The sequence below is a fragment of the Equus caballus genome, chromosome 6, assembly GCF_041296265.1.
Source record: "Equus caballus isolate H_3958 breed thoroughbred chromosome 6, TB-T2T, whole genome shotgun sequence".
NCBI classification, from domain to species: domain Eukaryota; kingdom Metazoa; phylum Chordata; class Mammalia; order Perissodactyla; family Equidae; genus Equus; species Equus caballus.
In genome coordinates this window covers 47,745,212-47,764,833 of record NC_091689.1, presented here as the reverse complement: position 1 = coordinate 47,764,833, position 19,622 = coordinate 47,745,212, and the positions used below count along the sequence as shown (strand labels likewise).

The following is a 19,622-nucleotide window of genomic DNA, read 5'->3' as shown; positions in this document are numbered from 1 at the left end:
ATGCTTAGCATAATTAAATATATTACTTTCACATCAGTAGGCAATATTATTTGTTTCACAAACTATATCACAGCACACCAGAAACTACTAACATGCCCTAAAAGAGATAAATCAGCTTTGCTAGAACAGGTCTCATTCCATTTCACATCGATACTTGTGAGACTTGCCTTCAAAAGCTGACTGTTTTGGGCCAGCCCGGTAGCATAGTGGTTAAGTTTGTGCTCTCTGCTTCAGTGGCCCAGATTTCGCTGGCCAGGATCCCAGGTGCAGACCTACACACCACTTATCAAGCCGTGCTGTGCCAGGCACCCCACATATAGAGGAAGATGGGCACAAATGTTAGCTCAGGGCCAGTCTTCTTCAGCAAAAAGAGGAAAATTGGCGGCAGATGTTAGCTCAAGGCAAATCTTCCTTAAAAAAAAGAAAAGAAAAGCTGACTGCTTCAACTTGGCTCAGAATTAATTTCCAGTTTCTTAATTCTTCAAAAAATCACATACAGTAAATTTCATATTTTCTTTTCGTAGAGGCCAATGTCTTTTTAAGATTATTTTCATCTAGCATCTCTAACAGATTTAAGTTTATTCTAGCTTTTCCTGGATTTTGTAATATCACAGATGTGTGCGTTTCTTCTTTGATTCTACATATATTATATCACCTTTCCTTAATATTCTCCTGAGTCTCTAGCAGATGACATGTAGTTATTCAAAATTCAGACAAAAATTAAGACCATTAAGTAACGTTATTTTTTCTATTTTTTTAAAGTTAATTTTTATTGAGTTTATGATAGTTTACAATCTTGTGAAATTTCATTTGTACATTATTTTTTGTCAGTCGTGTTGTGGGTGTAATGTTACTTTTATCCAAAGTCTCTGTTCAGATTTTGTAGGCAAAGTGATATCCCTTCTTTTCTCTCTTTTTTTTTTTTTTTTTGAGGAAGATTAGCTCTGAGCTAACTACTGCCAATCCTCCACTTTTTGCTGAGGAAGCCTGGCCCTGAGCTAACATCCGTGCCCATCTTCCCCCACTTTATATGCGGGACGCCTACCACAGCATGGCGTGCCAAGCAGTGCCATGTCCGCACCCGGGATCCGAACCAGCGAACCCCAGGCCACCGAGAAGCGGAACGTGAGCACTTAAGCACTGCACCACTGGGCCAGCCCCACTTCTTTTCAAACCAGAAATTTTCATGAGTTTGGAGCATACCTGAGTGATACATTTTTTTAAATCCAATAAAAAGGAAACATGAACTTTGAAGGAAAACATAAAATAAAGTTATTAAACACACTAGAGAAGTCAGGACCTGGACAACCTCTCAGCTTTTGATCACTGGTTTATGAGTGGGAAAGAATCTTAAATGTCTTATGTGGTACACTTCTCTAAAATCACTCTGGTGTTTTGATTACAGATGAATCAGATATGGAACTGAGGCTTGTGGGTGGAGGCAGCAGATGTGCTGGTAGAGTCGAGGTGGAAGTCCAGGGTGCCGTGGCAACTGTGTGTGCTACCCGCTGGGGAATGAACATTGCTGCAGTTGTTTGCAGGCAACTTGGGTGTGGCTCTGTACTCAGTATCTCCAGAGAGTTTCATTTCACTGGGAGAACATCACACATCTTACTATCTACATCTGGCTGCACTGGAAATGAAGCCTCTCTCTGGGAGTGTGCCCATTGGAAGTGGATACAGACTACATGTCTTTCTCATACAGAAGCTAGTGTGATCTGCTCAGGTAATTTCTGGGCAAAGAAAAATACATTTATTCAACTATTTATTCTTTCATGTATTTAATCAATATTTATGGAGTGGCTATTTAACAATACTAGGTCAAAAGTAGATGAGCTAAATAAAAGTAGCTCTATTCTCTTATATAGAAAAGAAGACGATAGGTGTATAATGAAAATATATAATGAAATAATGATTGATTTAAAGTTGTATGAAGTAGAAGTACAAGATGAAATGAGAAGGCATAATTAGAAGATATTACCTATTTGCAGAGTCAAAGAATATTTCTGTGATGATATTTAAGAAAGGACCTAAAGTATGAGTATGACTTAATCAAGTAAAAAAGTGTTAGGAAGATCATGGAAAAATATAGATAGTATTTTATTCAAGTACCAAAGGTGGAATGAGCTTGTCTGCCAGGAACCAAAATATGGCTGAAGGAAAAGCGTTAGACCTAAGTGAATGAACAAGGGGAAGAGGTTCCAGTAAAGCCTTGAGATGTAGGCAAGGGCAAGATTATTTATGGAGTAGAGATTTTGGTACTTTATTCTAAAGTGAAAGGGAAACCATTGAAGGGCGTAAGCATGAGAAGATACATTTTAAAGAGAAAAGTCTGTAGTGTGTGTGTGTGTGTGTGTGTGTGTGTGTTTGTGTGTGTGTGGAGGTGGTAGGGGGCTATAGGATGCAGGACGTCAAGTTGTTTGATGATTCTAATGAAAGCATGAAGTTCTGAGTAGGATATTCATTGTGGGTCTGTTGAAAAGTTAACGGATCCAAGAAACATTAGTTGCTGGAACAAAAAGAACTTGATAATTCATTGAATGTAGGAGTTTGGATAAAGAAGACTCAAAGATTGCTCCAAGATTTCTGGACTAAGCAAACAGATATACTGCAGCTGTGTCATCTAAAAAGAATATCCTGGTAGAGGAGAAAGTTGGAGAGTGTGGAATGATGAATTTAGTTTTGTAAATGTTGAGTTTGTGGTATTTGTAAAACAGTCAAATAAAGGGGGTGGCAGGAACATGGATATAAGAGTTAGGTGATCAGAAGACTTTTCTTGGATGGAGAGATAAATACTAGGATGTGGATGTTAACTAAAACCTAGGGATAAAATGTAAACTAGGAGTAAAATAAATAGACCCAAGAAAAAAGAGTTCTTATCCCTGAGGAATAACAATATTAAATGGTTTATCAACTTCAAAGAAGCTGGAGAAGGATACTGAGGAGTCGTGGTCAGAGAATGTCATGTCACTGAAATCAACGGAAGAGGACATTTCAAAAAGGAAGGCATTATCAGCTCTGTCAAAAGTTATTGAGAGGTTAATATAGATGAAACTGAACATTTTCCACAAAGTTTAGTAAACTTAACAAAAGCAATCTTGTTGCATTGAAAAAAAAGATAGTTTCAAGTTGAACAGTTGATGGGAATTAGGATGTTGGGAAGACAATTATACACTATTTTTCAAAGAGACAAATTTTAAGGGGAAGAGATAGCTGAGGCGATGACTAAAAAGGAATATAGGTCCAGGGAAATTGCTTAATTTTTTCTTTGATAGAAGAGTTGAGAGTAGCGTTGTTCAATAGAACTTTCTGTGATAGAGTAAAATATATACAATTATCGGATGTTAAGGGCTATACAAAAAGAAAATAAAACAAGAAAAATGGGATTCAGATTGTGTATGGGACACAATATAATTCAAATAGGATGTCTGTGATAGGCCTTATTCAAAAGGTGAAACTTGAACAAAATTGAAGGAGGCAAGAGAGTTAGTAATGTGCATATATGCGGAAGAAAAATACAGGTAGAGGAAACAGCCAGTTCAAATGCCTTATGACAAGATTATGCCTGACATGTTTGAGGAACAGTAAGGAGTCCACTGTGGGTTGAAGAGCAAGAAGTAGAACAGTTGGACATGGCATCAAAAGAGGTAAGTGGGGACTGGCCCGTGGCTGAGTGATTAAGTTCACCCACTCTGCTTTGGTGGCCAGGGGTTTGGCCGGTTCGGATCCCGGGCACGGACCTGGCACTGCTCATCAGGCCATGCTGAGGCGGTGTCCCACATAGCACAACTAGAAGGACCCACAACTAGAATATACAACTATGTACTGGGGGGGCTTTGGGGAGAAGGGGAGGGGAAAAAATGAAGACGATTGGCAACAGTTGTTAGCTCAGGTGCCAATCTTTTAAAAGAAAAAAAGAGGTAATTGGATGAGGCAGGTTATTTGGGAATAAGTAGGTCAAGAATTTAGGTTTTTACTCTGAGTGAAACATGGAGCCATTGGAGGAGCAAAAACCTGATAATGTCTGATTTCTAATTTTAAATGACCTCTCTGGCTTTTTAATTAAGAATAAACTATAGAGGATCAATGATGGAAATAGGGAATTCATAGGAGTCTACTGCAGTAATCCAGGCAAGAGATAATGGTGGCCCAGTCCAGGTGTTAGCAATGGAAGGGTGATAAATGTTGGGATTATTAACACAGTTTGAAGATACATAAAACAAAATTTCCTAAACGGTGGAATATACGATGTGATAGGAGTGAAGAATTACTCCAATATTTTTTAATATCTGGAGTGATGGATTTCCATCAACTGAAATATGGAAGACTGCAGTCTTAGAAGATGCTTGAAAGGACAGTCAAGAATTCAGTTTGAGATGTCTGTAAGAAATCCAATTGGAAATGCTAGGTAGCAGTTGGATAAATGAGTCAGGAGTTTGGAAAAAATATCTGAATTGGAAGCAGATATCATAGATTATTAATACAAGTAGTTATGCTACAAACGATGGGGTCAGGAAAACAAGGCAATATTTTTGTTTGTTTTTAGATTACTAAAATGTGTTTCTCGGATCTAACCTTCTATTTTTAGATTACATCCTCACCTTCCTAAAAGGATTACAAAATCTTAATATCTCTTGTTTAATGCTGAAGTTTACCCAGTCAGTACTTTTTAATGTAAACTAGTTGTGCCATTCACTTCCTTCAGAGGAGTTCTAATCCTGGATTTGTGTGTTACCAAGATATAGAGAGTAAACAGATAATCTGGATCTTAGGAACCAAGTCTAAATTACATAACATCATTCTCTGATTCCCTGCAAATGGAGCGTTCTAATGATCAATGGAGAAAAAGTGCCCTGGAGTTAGATATGGAGATTAGAGGACAGGGATAGAATTGGAGACTATAAAAACTAACCTCTGAAATATTCTTTGTAGTCCACAGGCAGCCCAGGCTGGTTGGAACTGATATTTCCTGTTCTGGACGTGTTGAAGTGAAACATGGAGACACGTGGGGTTCTGTCTGTGGTTCTGACTTCTCTCTCCATGCTGCCAATGTGCTGTGCAGAGAATTAAATTGTGGAGAGGCCAGATCTCTTTCTGTGGGAGCTCACTTTGGAAATGGGAATGGTCCAATTTGGGCTGAAAAGTTCGAGTGTGAAGGGAATGAAACTCACCTTGCATTGTGCCCCACTGTGCCCCATCCAGAAGAGACTTGTAACCACAGCAGAGAAGTTGGAATTGTCTGTTCTCGTAAGCTATCTAATGAGCTTAATTGGCTGGGGCTGGAGATGGAGAATGCGGGGCTGGAGTTGAAAAGTCATGGCCTCTTCTCTAAGGCTTTATCTCCTCTTAGGCTATACAGACGCCCGACTTGTGAATGGCAAATCCCAATGTGAGGGGCAAGTGGAGATCAAGGTGCTTGGATATTGGGGCTCCCTCTGTGACAGTTACTGGGACCTGGAAGATGCCAATGTCCTATGCAGTCAACTCAGCTGTGGGGTTGCTCTCTCAACCACAAAAGGAAAATATATTGGAGAAGGAAGTGGTCGTGTTTGGGGACACAGATTTCATTGCTTAGGGAATGAGTCCCTTCTGGATAATTGTCAGATGACAGTCCTTGGAGCACCTCTCTGTGCCCATGAAAATGTCATCTCTGTGACCTGCTCAGGTAAGGGAACAGTGCTCCTGGTCACCTACTGGCAATATAGCCCAGAAGTGCTGGAGGAGGTAAGGGATTAAAGGAAAGATAGATAAGAAAATGGGGCCGGGGTGGGGAGTGGGGGTAGGATAGGCATGACAGTCAAAAAGTAACATGTAATGAATAATGATGACTGGGGACGCTCCTAGGGCAAAGGTAACTCACCTCTCCATTTGGGGTTTGCAAGTAGACATTAATAAAGACAATTTTTATTGATCACAAGAGTTTGAAGAGTCCTTACCATGATTGCTTATTCTATTTTGTCAGTGAACTGTTCAATCTTTTTATGTATTTTGACCTTACTTTTGCCCCATTTCCTACACCCCCACCAGGAAACCAGACCCAGCCATTGTTTCCATGCTCTGCAAGTTTATCTGACTTATCTGTGTCTGTAGTCCCAGAAGGTAGTGATTTCATCTGCTCAGGTAAGTAAATCACAGTGCCAGGAAGTGCTTTGCAACTCTAAAAAATGTCACCTGTTAACTGGACTTTCACCTCTCAGAGGACAAACTGCTCCGCCTGGTGGATGGGGGCGGTCGCTGTGCCGGCAGAGTGGAGATCTTTCACCAGGGCTCCTGGGGCACCATCTGTGATGATAACTGGGACCTGAGTGATGCCCACGTGGTGTGCAGACAGTTGGGCTGTGGAGTAGCCATTAATGCTACCAAATCTGCTCACTTTGGGGCTGGATCAGGGCCTATCTGGCTGGACGACCTGAACTGCACAGGAAAGGAGTCCCACGTGTGGAAGTGCCCTTCCCGGGGCTGGGGGCAGCAGGACTGCAGGCACAAGGAGGACGCAGGGGTCATCTGCTCAGGTCTGTGCTGCAACCTTCACACCCTCCCCTATACACACGCACACACACACACCCCCACATGGCACAACGGTAAAGTATAGTGAAAATGTACTGATCTGAGAATTGATTTTAATCCTGTTCTTACACTGATTTCTTAATACCCTGCCAAAATATTTCATTTGTTTGAGTGTCCTTTCATAATTTAGGAAATAGAGGGTTGATCTTAGAATCAGGGAAAGTTAGACCCCAAGAAAGGGACCTTACATTCTATCCACTCTGGTGTTAAGAAGCCAAAAGACCTTGAGTAATTTGCCCCAAAACGCATTCCAGTAAGTAGCAGAAATGAGATTAACCTGATTATTTTCTGACTCTAATTTATGTGAGAGAGTAGAAGGAAGAGAGATACATTTTAATTTGATACAAGTTTAAAGCTCAAATACCATCCTTGGGAAATCCATATTAACCCTGAAATCACCCGAGATCCTTAGTTTCCCCTGGAGACATTCTGTTAATATGTTAGTATCGTTTATGAAATTGTATTATGAGCCCTAAAAAACTATTTCCAGGAAAAAAAAAATGGATCCTAGGGAGGAATACTTTTGAAACTCTAAAGGAAATAATTAACTCTAGATTTTCTATTTCTCTCCAGAATTCACAGCTTTGAGGCTCTACAGTGAAACTGAAAGGGACACCTGTGCTGGGAGGTTGGAGGTCTTCTACAATGGGACCTGGGGCGGCGTGGGCAGGAGAATCACTGCCGTCACAGCGGGGATCGTATGCCGGCAGCTGGGCTGTGCAGAGAATGGAGTTGTCAGCCCGTCCCCTTCGTATAAGACAGGCTCTGGCTTCATATGGGTAGATGACATTCAGTGTCCTAAAATGCATATCTCCATATGGCAGTGCCCATCTGCCCCCTGGGAGAAGAGAATATCTAGCCCAGCAGAAGAGGCCTGGATCACGTGTGAAGGTGGGTGTCCTTCTGAACACTGGCTGCCATCTGAGGCCCTGTGAAATATAATTTGCCACTAACAAATATCTAATTTTTCAGTTCAGGAGCACATGGCAAACTCACGAAAAGTATATGACAATAAATGCTGATTTATCACTTCTGTCCCACAGTGCAACTTCGTTACTCTGGTTTGGTATTTTACAGTTTGTTCGGCTTTTGTAGTGTGTATTGTCTTGTTTGCTTCCTTTAAGGCCCCTGTGAGCAGCTGGGTGGAAATCGTACAAAATTGTGGTGGTGTAGAAACTGAAAAATATAATATGTCTTCTTATTATAAATATATTTCTTAAATTAAAATATTATATTAAATATACTATAAATAAAATATAATTTGTCTTAGAAATTCTAGACATCTTAGAACTTTTGGGAAGTATGTAAATTAATTGGGGAGATTAAAATGTTCCATTGTTTCCTGCAGAAATTTCCAGTATGAAAAGTTGATAATTTGTACATTTATAATTAGCTTTATTCAATTAAAATTTAACGTTTATTATAGAAATTTAGACATTTTTAAAATTACAAGTAATAAAATGCATTCCACATTTAATCCTACCATCAAAAATAGCTATCACTGGGGGCTGGCCGGTGGTGTAGTGGTTGGGTTCGCACGCTCCACTTCGTGGCCTGGGGTGGCAGGTGCGGACATTGACACCGTTTATGAAGCCATGCTGTGGCAGGCATCCCACATATAAAGTACAGGAAGACAGGTATGGATGTTAGCTCAGGGCAAATCTTCCTCAGCAAGGAGAGAAGGATGGGCAGCAGATGTTAGCTCAGGGCTAATCTTCCTCAAAAAAATAAAAATAAATAACTTTCTCTAATATTCACAAGTATTGACTACTGGGCTTCCTTTCGTACAAAACTCTAATTGTGATTATGATTGCATATAGGAAATTTAGATATACTATTTATAATCTTTACAATATAAAACTTTATAATATAATTTATGTATATGTTTATATAGTATAGTATATATACATGTAATGTATAGTATTACACTATATTTATTTAGATATATATTATACACATTTTGATTTTTGTATCCTTTTTCATATAAAATTATGCTGTGAATATATTCTAATTTCAATAAGTGGTCTTCAAATGCCATAAAATATTAAATAATCATGTCTTTATTGGTATTAAGACTATTTCCCAATGTGAAACCAGTATAAATAACACCATTGTAAACGTTCTTATCCATTTTGGTGAATCTCTGATTATACTTGAAAACTGTATGTCTAATCTTGTAATGAAAGGGTACAGGCAATGAACATTTTCAAGATTTTTTATACATACTAGCTAATTGCCCCTACAGAAAACTTGTGTATTAATTTCCATTCTTATGATCAGTATACGAGAGAATCAATTTCCTCTTACCCTCCAACCAATGTTATACACAGAGAGAAACACACAGAGATGTACGCACACTTTCCCAAATTTAAATTTCACCTATCTCAACATAATTTGAATGGATTTTATTAGTAATGATACAGACAGTTTTCATGAATATTTTCCATTTGGGGTTCATATTTTTAAATTTCTTGCTTCTTTTTACTATGTGACTTTTATCATAACATAAAATCTCTCTCAAAACAAAAAAAATTGAAAATACAGCAATCATGAAAGACACAAATAGCTATAATCTCATTGTTAACTGATGATATATTAGCTGATTTTACATTCTTGTGTACAGTACATTTGCATATATTTTAAATACATATATTTTGGTACAAGAAAAGTTATACTATGTATATTTCTGTCTCTTGCTCTTCTGATTCAGCAACGTTTTTTCATGTTAAAGCATACTTCTTTACAGTATGATATACTCTGATTCAGTGCACCAAACACCTGTTGATGGACGTTTGGAGAATTCAAGTTATTTTTCCATTTTAAATAACACCACATAAAAAAATCTTTAAACATATAGAAAATCATTTTTAAGCATACTTCTTAATATTTTCTAAGAAAAATCAACTTACCTATTGAATCATCAATTGCATTAAGTAAAATTTTGGATTTCAACCATCTTAACTTTTAATTTGCGAATATTTTACTTAGAAATTTTGCACCTGTAAAAGATACTGTGCCATAGTGTTCCTTTAACACTCTTTTTATATTTGCTGGTTTTAGGGTTGTGGATTTGTTGCCCCATAAAATTCATTAGAACAAATTCTACCTTTTATGGTCTTTAATAGTATATTGACCATAATAATTGTTTTAATATTTGAAAGTGAATATCTGCTACTGCTTTGGATACCAGTTTATTAATATCTAAGAGAATACCAAATATTATTGGATTATTTTAGTTTTCTCGGTCTATTTTGTGAAAAGATTAAGGAAGATAGGATTATAAACCATACTTTGAATTTATGATGATATAGGCCACTTGGTGATGCACTGTGTATTGGTGGAAGGTAAAAGGTAGTCTAGAAGGGTTTATTAATAAATAGGAAATTTTAAAAAATGAAGACAAAAAATAAACCAAATTCTTTCAAGAAGTTTTGCTGTAAGGCAGAAAACAGATAAAATGGTAGCTGGAGAAGGGTCCTTATGACCAGAGGAAAGGAAATTTTTTAAAAAGCACATGTGAAAACTATCAAGTTAATGTGCTTAGGGATGTAGAGTTCAGGTCAAAACCCCTCTGGTAGAAGCCAGATTACCTAAAAGCTAATTATCTTTTATAACTGTGGCTTTTCCCAAAATATTAAGTGAAGTAAAATCCTGAGACTCCCCCTCTTGATCTTCATGTAGTTGGTGGGCATTGATAAGGAAAGGTTTAGATGTTAAAGAACATTAACAAAGTAATGAAGAATGAGAAATAAAGTTAACTAAAAAGAATGGTAAGACCATTTAAAAATATTGAAGGTTTAGCATAATTTTTAACAATAATTTTATAATGACACCGGTTATGATTATCTGCAATTGTAGAGGACTAAGAAATTTTCTTCTATTCTTCTAACTTCTTCTGGCTGATCTAAGAATTAAGTTGACATGAGACAGAATAACAGGAAAAGCAAACAGAGTTTAATTACATGTACACATGAGAGAAACCCCGGAAAACTGAGTAACTCATCAAAATGGCTTAAGCCAGCACCTTAAATATCATCTTCAACTAAAGACAAAAGAGAATGTTGGGGGTAGTGGTTTGGAACTTCAAGGGGGAGGAAGGCAATTCACACGGAGGTGGAAAAGCAAATGTTTGGTAAACAAATGTTTGCCATGCCGGGCAGAAACAATGGGACATGGAGAGGACTTGGATCAAATGGGCCTTGCTAGGTTCCTCCCTGTCTACCACACCTAGTTCACATTATACTATGGTTATCTATGGTGATAGCTCCTTCCTGAAACAGGCCTTCTATTCTTTTAGGCAGTTAGGGGGAAGATCCAAGTTTCTTCCTGAGTCTTATATGGTTAAAAATAATCAAGCCAAAGAGACACATTTTGGGGTGGCAAATTCTGCTCCCCTGCAAATGAAACTCAATATTTCAGGAACTGACTCAAAAGAAGTGGACAGTTAACCTTACCCTGTATTTATACACAACCATGCGGGTATAATGGAATGTCAGTAGTGCCAAGAGTCTTTTACTTGGGCAAAAGAATGTTTGTAGTTATGATCATAGCCCATGTGCATTATAGGCAGGGAAGTGAAGGCAAGAAGAGATGATAATTCGAGGGAATAGGAGAATCAGTGGTCTGTAGATCGGACTTCAGTCAAACAAATGTTATATCTGGAGTAATTATGAAAATGAGAGGGACAGGATAGGAAGTTAGGGTCAGATGATAAGACACAGAAATTTGGAAAATGAAATCAATGTATTTTGTCTTTAAATATCTAACAGTAGAAAACAAATAACCAGTTTCTGCCAGGTTGAAGATTTTCCACCCCTTGTTCATAACCAGGACAAACCACAGCAATGTGTAGAGGCTTATGCTCCTTACAGATTATTCTCTAATTCGTGTAACATTGGAACTCTACCTTCCTCACCACGTCCAGATTCATCAATCAGGTTTACCACTTTCAAGTCTTTCCACCACAGCATTCATCCACAACGACTTTCAGGATTAATAACAGCCATTTTGTGCCTTTCTAGATAAGATAAGAGTCAGTGGAGGCGACACCAAGTGCTCTGGGAGAGTGGAGATCTGGCACAAAAGCTCCTGGGGTACAGTGTGTGACGATTCCTGGGACCTGGCAGAGGCTGAGGTGGTGTGTCAGCAACTTGGCTGTGGCTCTGCTCTGGCTGCCGTGGGGGAGGCAGCGTTTAGCCAGGGGACTGGACCTATCTGGTTGGATGACATACAGTGCAAGGGAAATGAGTCTTCTCTGTGGGACTGTCAGTCCAAGCCCTGGGGACAAAGTGACTGCGGACACAAGGAAGATGCTGGTGTGAGGTGCTCTGGTAAGTGTGAAAAGGCTGAATTTAAACTAGGAGCCCTGCTAAGAGTGAAAGCATTGAGAAACAGCCTCAGATAGTTGACCTGGAGGATACTAGGATTTCTTGTTAAAGAAATGAAAGGCTGTGTTAAATTATCCTTTTGTGGGGCTGGCCCCGTGGCCGAGTGGTTAAGTTTGCGCACTCTGCTGCAGGTGGCCCAGTGTTTCGTTGGTCCGAATCCTGGGCGCGGACATGGCACTGCCGACTAGAAGGACCCACAATGAAGAATATACAACTATGTACCAGGGGGCTTTGGGGAGAAAAAGGAAAAAATAAAATTAAAAAAAAAATTATCCTTTTGCCTAACTAAATAAGATAACATTTCACTGTTCTCTAAACCTTTTCATCACTTTGAGGGGAGAAAGCTGGATTTAGCCTCAGACTTCCAATTGAGAGGATTCGGAGTGATATTTTAAAGGACACTCTATACACCCAGGGAATGCAAAAAGAAATACCCAGTTCCGTTTTGATTTCTATTTCATCTACATTTATGTGTCTCTCTTTTTCACTGTCTCTTTCTTTTGCAGGACAGTCGCCAAGATCCCTTGAAGTCTCAGGTACAGTTTTCTGCCCATCAGAAATGTCACTAATAACTAAGACAATATGGGAGGTCAAGGGAGAGAGCAAACTGCAATGAAATCAAAGGAGGCTGGGGACTTCAGAAATTATGAAACTATGGATGGCAGTGGTTGGTATCGACAGCTCTATGAGTCTACTCTGGTGTGCAGAACTTCTCTATAAAAAAGTAACTTTTTAAATATGGAGAAGGATAAGGAACGCTCATGCTACCCTCAGAAAAAAAAGTTATCTCTGCAGGTTCTCAAATATTCTTTATAAGACAGGCAAAAACAGCTCAAGCCCTGGCTATTTTCTAGGACTGGTGTTTTAGTGGTGAATGCAATGCAAGAGATAAGGCTTAATCATCAAACCTTTTGTATACAATTGGAGAGAATTTAGGACAATAGAATTATGGAAAGCTCTGTAGAAGATTAAAAGAAATCTACTGTTTAGAGATATTTTTTATCTGAGATAGTTCTCAGAGATTGTGCCATTTGTGAATATGCAAAAACTTATAGCCCTCATTCTTCTCAGCAGCTAGAAAGTCGGTTCTTTTTCAGTGTATAAATTCGCAATTGATATCTACTAGTTAAATGCCTATCAATGTTTAATTTCTATACAGGTCACTCAGCATTTATTTTATCTGGTATCCTTGGGCTCCTCCTGGTTCTGTTTATTCTATTTATTCTTGTGTGGTCTCACGTAGAGAAGAAAAAACATCTGCTCAGAGGTGAGAGCCCCATTAGAGTTGCATAAAATGTGGGTTATCTGGAACCAAGGGCACAAGGAATGGGGAATTCCCGCAGGGAGAAACAAAACCATTTGCCACCTTGAGTGAGTTGGGTGGAAAGTGGCAGCCAAATAGAGAAGCACGTGGAATGATCAAGAATCAGCCAATCCACAATTTCCTTTTGTAGAAATGTGATCACTTGGAAGCTGTAGTATACAATAGAGATGATGTATCAGATGGGCAATGATCTTAGCTGATGAAAGGAAGGTAATTGTGTACTTTGGTTCAGGCTCCAGATTGCAGAAATAAGAAACAGCCAGTGGGAAATGGCGAACCGTGGTGGAGAATTAAAAGCAAAGATGTCCTGGGTTTGAACCTCAGCTATTTATCATTTACTAGCTGCGTGACCTTTGACTAGAAAGTTTACTTTGTCAAGCTCCAATTTCCTAATCTGTAAAGTAGAGACAATACTATTGTTACCTCATTAGATTATTATGAGAGTTAAATGAATTAATCATATATAAGAATGGTGGCCAGCACACAGTAAATGTTATATAAAGGACTTGGTAATAAAAATGGAGGAATTTCAAGGGCTCAGCAAAAGGATAATGAATATTAGAAACATTGAGAATTCACTAGCAGAAATTGGTGCTGAAATGATCTTTAGATTTTAACTCAGAGGGATCAATATATTTCAAACCTCGTAGATATATGTCCTAGTGTAAGAGATCAGCCATTTGAATTTAAATCCTAACCATGGGGCATCATTCTCAGTTTCATCCAGAAGAAGAGATTCTCTAGAGGAGGACCTATTCCATGAGATGGATACCTGCCTTACCAGAGAGGATTCACGGCAGATGAGCACTTCAGGTTTGTGACTCCAGTGGCCTCACTCTATAGAGAGGGTGGGAATATGAGGAAATACCACTGATATTTAGATACTCTTACTTGATTGAGATTTATCTCAGCCTCCTATACAAAATACTTCATGTGAAAGGGAAGCAAAAGGAGGAGTTGATGAAATAAAACACTATTCAAAATTAAGAAAATTAGAATCTACACCCTCATTCATTTCATCTTCAGCATCATATTTAGTCCATGGCAGAGGAACCAAGTGGAGAGAATTAAAATGAAAAGTGTTGAACTGCTTCAGATGTGAGCAGTCAAATGCCTGTCCTCAGTTTTATTACAAAGCCAATAAGCAATAAACAATTGTTTTCAATTTTATTTTATTTTCATTTTTATTAATATGGCTATCTTCCTTGGGTATTATTTTTTGTACATTTATGATTATTTAAAATGTTTTTATGACATATAATATATGTACAAAACAGTTCATAAAGGTTTTAATCATTTCTTTGAAGAAATAACTATAAGTAGAATTGCTGTGACTACATAATAAACAGAGTCTGGCAAGTGGCTTTCCACTAGTTATAACAAATTTTACTCCTATAAGTTATAAGCGAAAAGGTATTTTGCTGCATAGTCTCTAACACTAAATATTTTCACCTCTTTTATAATTTTGCTAATTATTTGATAATGGTATCTCACTGTTATTTTAACATTATTTCAATTACCAAGGAGATACATTATTTTTTACATATTTGTTAGCCAATTTTAAAGCCTTAAGACTTGCCAGTTTTTCCTTTAACATTGAATACATGTCTTAATTTGCAAGTACTATTTTAATATTAAGACTATTGATTCTTCTTCTATGTTATCCATTATATACAATTTCCCAGTTTGTCACTTGACTTTAAAGTTTTTAAGTGGATTTGTATTGCACTGGAGGAAATTTAGGGCTGTTAGGTACAAAAAAGAGAATAGACAGTGCTTTCTTTCAACAGTGCTCTACATTTTATCTGATTGAAAATTTGGAGCCCACTTATCTCATTGATGGTGGTGGGGGTTATTATACTGTGTTAGTTTTGCTGGAGCCGCCATAAGAAAGCCACCATGGATAAATTAAACAACAGAAATTTATCTCCTCACAATTCCAGAGTTCAGACGTCGGAAATCACAGTGTCAGCAGAGTTGATTTCTTCTGAGATCTGTCTCCTTGGCTTGAGGATAGCCGGCCAGTCTCTGTGTCTTCATATCTTCCCTCTGTACCTCTCTGTTTCTTAAATTCCTCTTCTTATAAGAAGACCAGTCATATTGGGTTAGGGCCCACCTTAATGACCTCATTTAAAATTATCTCTTTAAAGACCCTATCTCCAAATACACTCACGTTCTAAGGTACTAGGCAGTAGGACTTCAACATGCGAATTTAGGGGGACGTGACTCAGCCCGTAACCTGTACCTAGTAAAAGAATTGTGCCAGTGTAGAGTATGCTATCTCAAAATTGCTAGATACATCTAGTTGTTTTTTGAAGTGATTGTTTCCATTTACACTTCCAACAGCAGTCTAGGAAAGTTCCTATTGCTCCACATTTTTATTAATTACCGTCTGACCATATTGACGTGATCTGCAACTCTGCTGTCTGCCAGAAGATAAAGTGAATCTTCTCTTGAGGGAAATAATATCATCCAGAACATCTAAAATGTTAAACACAAGATTCAGTATTTAAAAAAATGCCAGGCTTACCAAGAAATAGGACCAAATGTAAAAAAATACAAAAGAACCAGAACTGAAGGTGACTCAGATACTATGGTTATCAGATATTTTAAAATAACTATGATTAATGAATTCGAGAAAAAATCTGGCCAGATAGAGATTTCACCACAGAATTGGAAGTTATGTATAAGAATGAAATAGAAATCCTATAAATGAAAAATACAAAACTGAAACTAAGAACTCAATAGATAAAATTGAATAGAGCTTAAAAGAGAAAGAGTGAGTTGTATGATAGACCAATAGATAATAATTGGACTTACAGAAAACAAAAAAAAAAACAAAGGATGAAAGTATAGTAAAACTCATAAGAAGAAAATTGGGTATGATTAAAATATCTAATAAATATAACTGGTGACATCAATTTCAGGGAGGATGAAATAAGCCAACTGTAGCCTATATATCCTACTGATTATAACTAAAATCTCTGAGCAAATATGAAAAACAGCCACCTCACCTCAGACCCATTGAAATGGCTCCTACTAAAGAAAGAAATAAATAAACAAACAGAAAATAACAAGTGTTGGCAAACATGGAGATATTGGAACACTCATGTATTGTTGGTGGGAATATAAAATGATACAGCCACTGTGGAAAACAGTATGGTAGTCCCTCAAAAAATTTAAAATAAAATTGCCATATGGTCTAGCAATTCCACTTCTGGGTATATATCCAAAAGAATCAAAAACAGGTCTCTAAGAGATGCTTGTACACCCGTGTTCATAACAGCGTTATTCACAACAGCCAAAACATGGAAACAACCCAAGTGTCTATTGACAGATGAATGAATAAGCCAAAGGTAGTATATCCACACAATGGAATATTATTCAACCTTAAAAAGAAAGGAAATTCTGACATGCGACAACATGGATGAATCTTGAGGACACTATGCTAAGTGAAATCAGCCAATCACAAAAAGACAAATATTGTATGATTCCATTTATATGACATACCTACAGTAGACAAAATCATAGAGACAGAGAGTAGAATGGTGGTTGCCAAGGGCTGCAGGGGAGGGGGAATGAGAGTTATGTTTAATGGGTATAGAGTTTCAGTTTTGCAAAATGAAAAGAGTTCTCAAGATGAATGGTGGTAATCGTTGCACAAGAACATGAATGTACTTAATATCACTGAAATGTACACCTAAAATGGTTAAGATGGCAAAAAAAAAAAAAAAGAAAGAAAGAAAAATCCTTAAGACTCTGAAAAGTAAATAGCTTGAGAAGGATCTTAAAAACTGAAGAAAGACTATTACGGCTGTGCTGGTGAATTTCTTGGGGTTTTTTTTTCCCTCCTGGTCCGCCAGAGAAGCCCATCCTTCTGGCCAGAGGACTGGGGAAGGGAAATCCAGAGATATGTGGGAATCCTCTGGTTTTTTTCCTTTTTGCTCTCCTGGCCCTGCCCCTAGGCTACTTTCAAAGGCATATCTGTTACAACGCTGTTGATTTTTAGTATTTTGTTAACTCTTTCTTAGAATTTCCATCTATCCGCTTATGTTATCCATATGTTCTTGCAGGTTGTCCACTTCTTCCGTTAGCATATTAATCATAGTTATTTTAAATTCCTGGTCTGATAATTCTAATATCTCTTCCATAATCAGTCTGATTCTGATGCATGCTCTGTCTCTTCAAAGTGTATTTTTATCTTTCTCTGTGCCTTGCCATCTTTTGTTTAAAGCCAGACATGAGGGACTGGGTAAAGGAAATTGAGGTAAATAGGCCTTTGGTATGAGGTTTTATGTTTATCTGGCTAGGAGTTGGGCTGTGTTTACCATTTGCTATAGGTTTAGGTGTCAGAAGCTAAAGTTTCTTCTGGTATCTCTGTTTTTGTCTCCCATCTCGTCTTCAGGGTTCCCTAGTGACTTCTTCTTGAATAACATCTCAGATATGCAGCTCTTCCACTTGTATTCCCCAGTTATTATATAGGAGCCCTATTGGTGTGCTAGTAATGTGAAGGAGGGGAAGCGTTGTACAGTCCCATGATTTGGTCTCAATTTTCTAGTGAGCCTGTGCCCTTGGGCTGTGACCTTCACAAGTGCTTCTCGGGTTTTCTTCCCCTCTTAGCTCACTGAGACAAGAAGGCTAGAGGGGGCTGTGGCTGGATATTTCCCTTCCCCCAGGTCATTTAGGCTCTGGTAAAATCCTAAATCCTTAGGTTCTGATAAAATAGTTTCTCTTAAAGGCAGGCCTTGTTAAGAAGAACAGAATACTTTGTGTATATTTCCTGCTGGAATCACACAAGAATTTTTCTCCAATCTTCCCTGTGAGAATGTAGTAGAGCTCCTAGAGGTAAAACTAACAAAATTGTAGGAACCCTGAAGATTTTAACACTCAAGCTTGTCCACACTGAATCTCCAGCAATTTGTCAATTACAGTTTAGGTTTTCCTACCCCTATTACTGGTTCCCACAAAGGTTTCTGTTCATGCACTTCTGCTCCAGCAATTTGTAATTCTCTTTCTCTGCCTGTCTGTCTCTCCAATTTTGAGGGCAGTGGTTTCCCCTGTGATCTCAATTCTCTGAGGGATCTAAGAAAAGTTGTTGCTTTTCAATTTGTTCAGCTTTTTTGTTGTTGTATGAATGGGAGTGATGACTTCCAAGCTTCTTACATTCCAGATGGGAAACCAGAAGTTCAGGCAATCACTCTTACAGATCCAGTCATATTCAACCTTATTAATATTCAGTTATCTAAACTTTTCCATCCATAGACAACAATTCTCCATTTCTCTCAATTCTGCTAAGAATGGGATGTTTCCCTCATTACAACTTATTGTACCTCCTATCTCTGGACAATGACTCTTACCCTTGAGTTTGCTTGTCCTTTTTTTAAATCAAAATATAAATTTCACAGTTCTAGGCCTTCAAGATACTGGGAGCAAATCTGATCATCTAATTATAGCTGCACTGTTAGTGATGATAATAGCTTAATGGTTTGACCTTTTAAATTTGATAATTAAATGTTTTCCTTCAAAATAATAACTGAGGATGCTCTTCAGTCATGTGATAAGCATTCCTTGCTCGATTGTATTTTCCTAGCTGCTCAAAGACTGCGTTTAACAGCTCTTCCCTCTGCAGGGATGTTTTCTCCTACTAGGTAATACAGATTTTGCCTTTTTTTTTTAGATAGCACCTCCATCCATGGTTGTGCAGATGTTGGCCACATAACACTGCTGGAAGTTCCTCCTGTCTTGGAAGCCACAAAATGAATTTGGGCTTCCAAACCCACTAGGTAATTTGAGAACATTGCTCTGTCACTAAAGCTCAACACACACAGATCTCCTACCCTTACAGAATTAAACACAATTTTTCCTACCTTTATGTTACCATATATATTATGGGACTGGTCTATATCCCCAGTCTGTTGAGTATTCAAAGTTTCCCTCTGGAAAAGAGAATGGATGATGAGAAAGTTGTTCCTATAGGAAGCTTAAAGAGTTTATCAGGATTATTTCTGATCATTGGCTGAGGCTGTGGATAGTCTGTCACTAAGAAAGAGGATGATTAGATCCCAGCTTCAAATACTGCTCATTAACAACCTCTGTTTCTAGGATTTCTGTTCTTTTTTTTTTTTTTTGAGGAAGATTAGCCCTGAGCTAACATCTGCTGCCAATCCTCCTCTTTTTGCTGAGGAAGACTGGCCCTGAGCTAACATCCGTGCCCATCTTCCTCCACTTTATATGTGGGATGCCTATCACAGCATGGCTTGCCAAGTGGTACCATGTCTGCACCCAGGATCCGAACCGGCGACCCCTGGGCTGCCAAAGCCGAATGTGTGCACTTAACCGCTGCA

At 38.1% G+C, this 19,622-nt stretch overlaps 1 protein-coding gene across 2 annotated transcripts in view; it reads left to right on the top strand.

Moving 5' to 3' along the window:
- Positions 1-19,622, top strand: part of CD163L1 (CD163 molecule like 1) — a 54,586-nt gene that overhangs the window by 32,295 nt on the left and 2,669 nt on the right. Inside the window, exons 9-19 of one of the 2 annotated variants that reach the window (XM_005610905.4) lie at positions 1,406-1,726; positions 4,933-5,247; positions 5,351-5,665; positions 6,028-6,120; positions 6,198-6,512; positions 7,141-7,458; positions 11,589-11,897; positions 12,461-12,490; positions 13,114-13,221; positions 13,996-14,091; positions 18,956-19,061. In XM_005610905.4, coding sequence (XP_005610962.3) covers positions 1,406-1,726; positions 4,933-5,247; positions 5,351-5,665; positions 6,028-6,120; positions 6,198-6,512; positions 7,141-7,458; positions 11,589-11,897; positions 12,461-12,490; positions 13,114-13,221; positions 13,996-14,091; positions 18,956-19,038 — 2,303 coding nt within the window. In that variant the 3' untranslated portion in view covers positions 19,039-19,061. The remainder of the gene's footprint in view (positions 1-1,405; positions 1,727-4,932; positions 5,248-5,350; positions 5,666-6,027; positions 6,121-6,197; positions 6,513-7,140; positions 7,459-11,588; positions 11,898-12,460; positions 12,491-13,113; positions 13,222-13,995; positions 14,092-18,955; positions 19,062-19,622) is intronic. The other variant, XM_070270958.1, reaches the window with a different exon arrangement.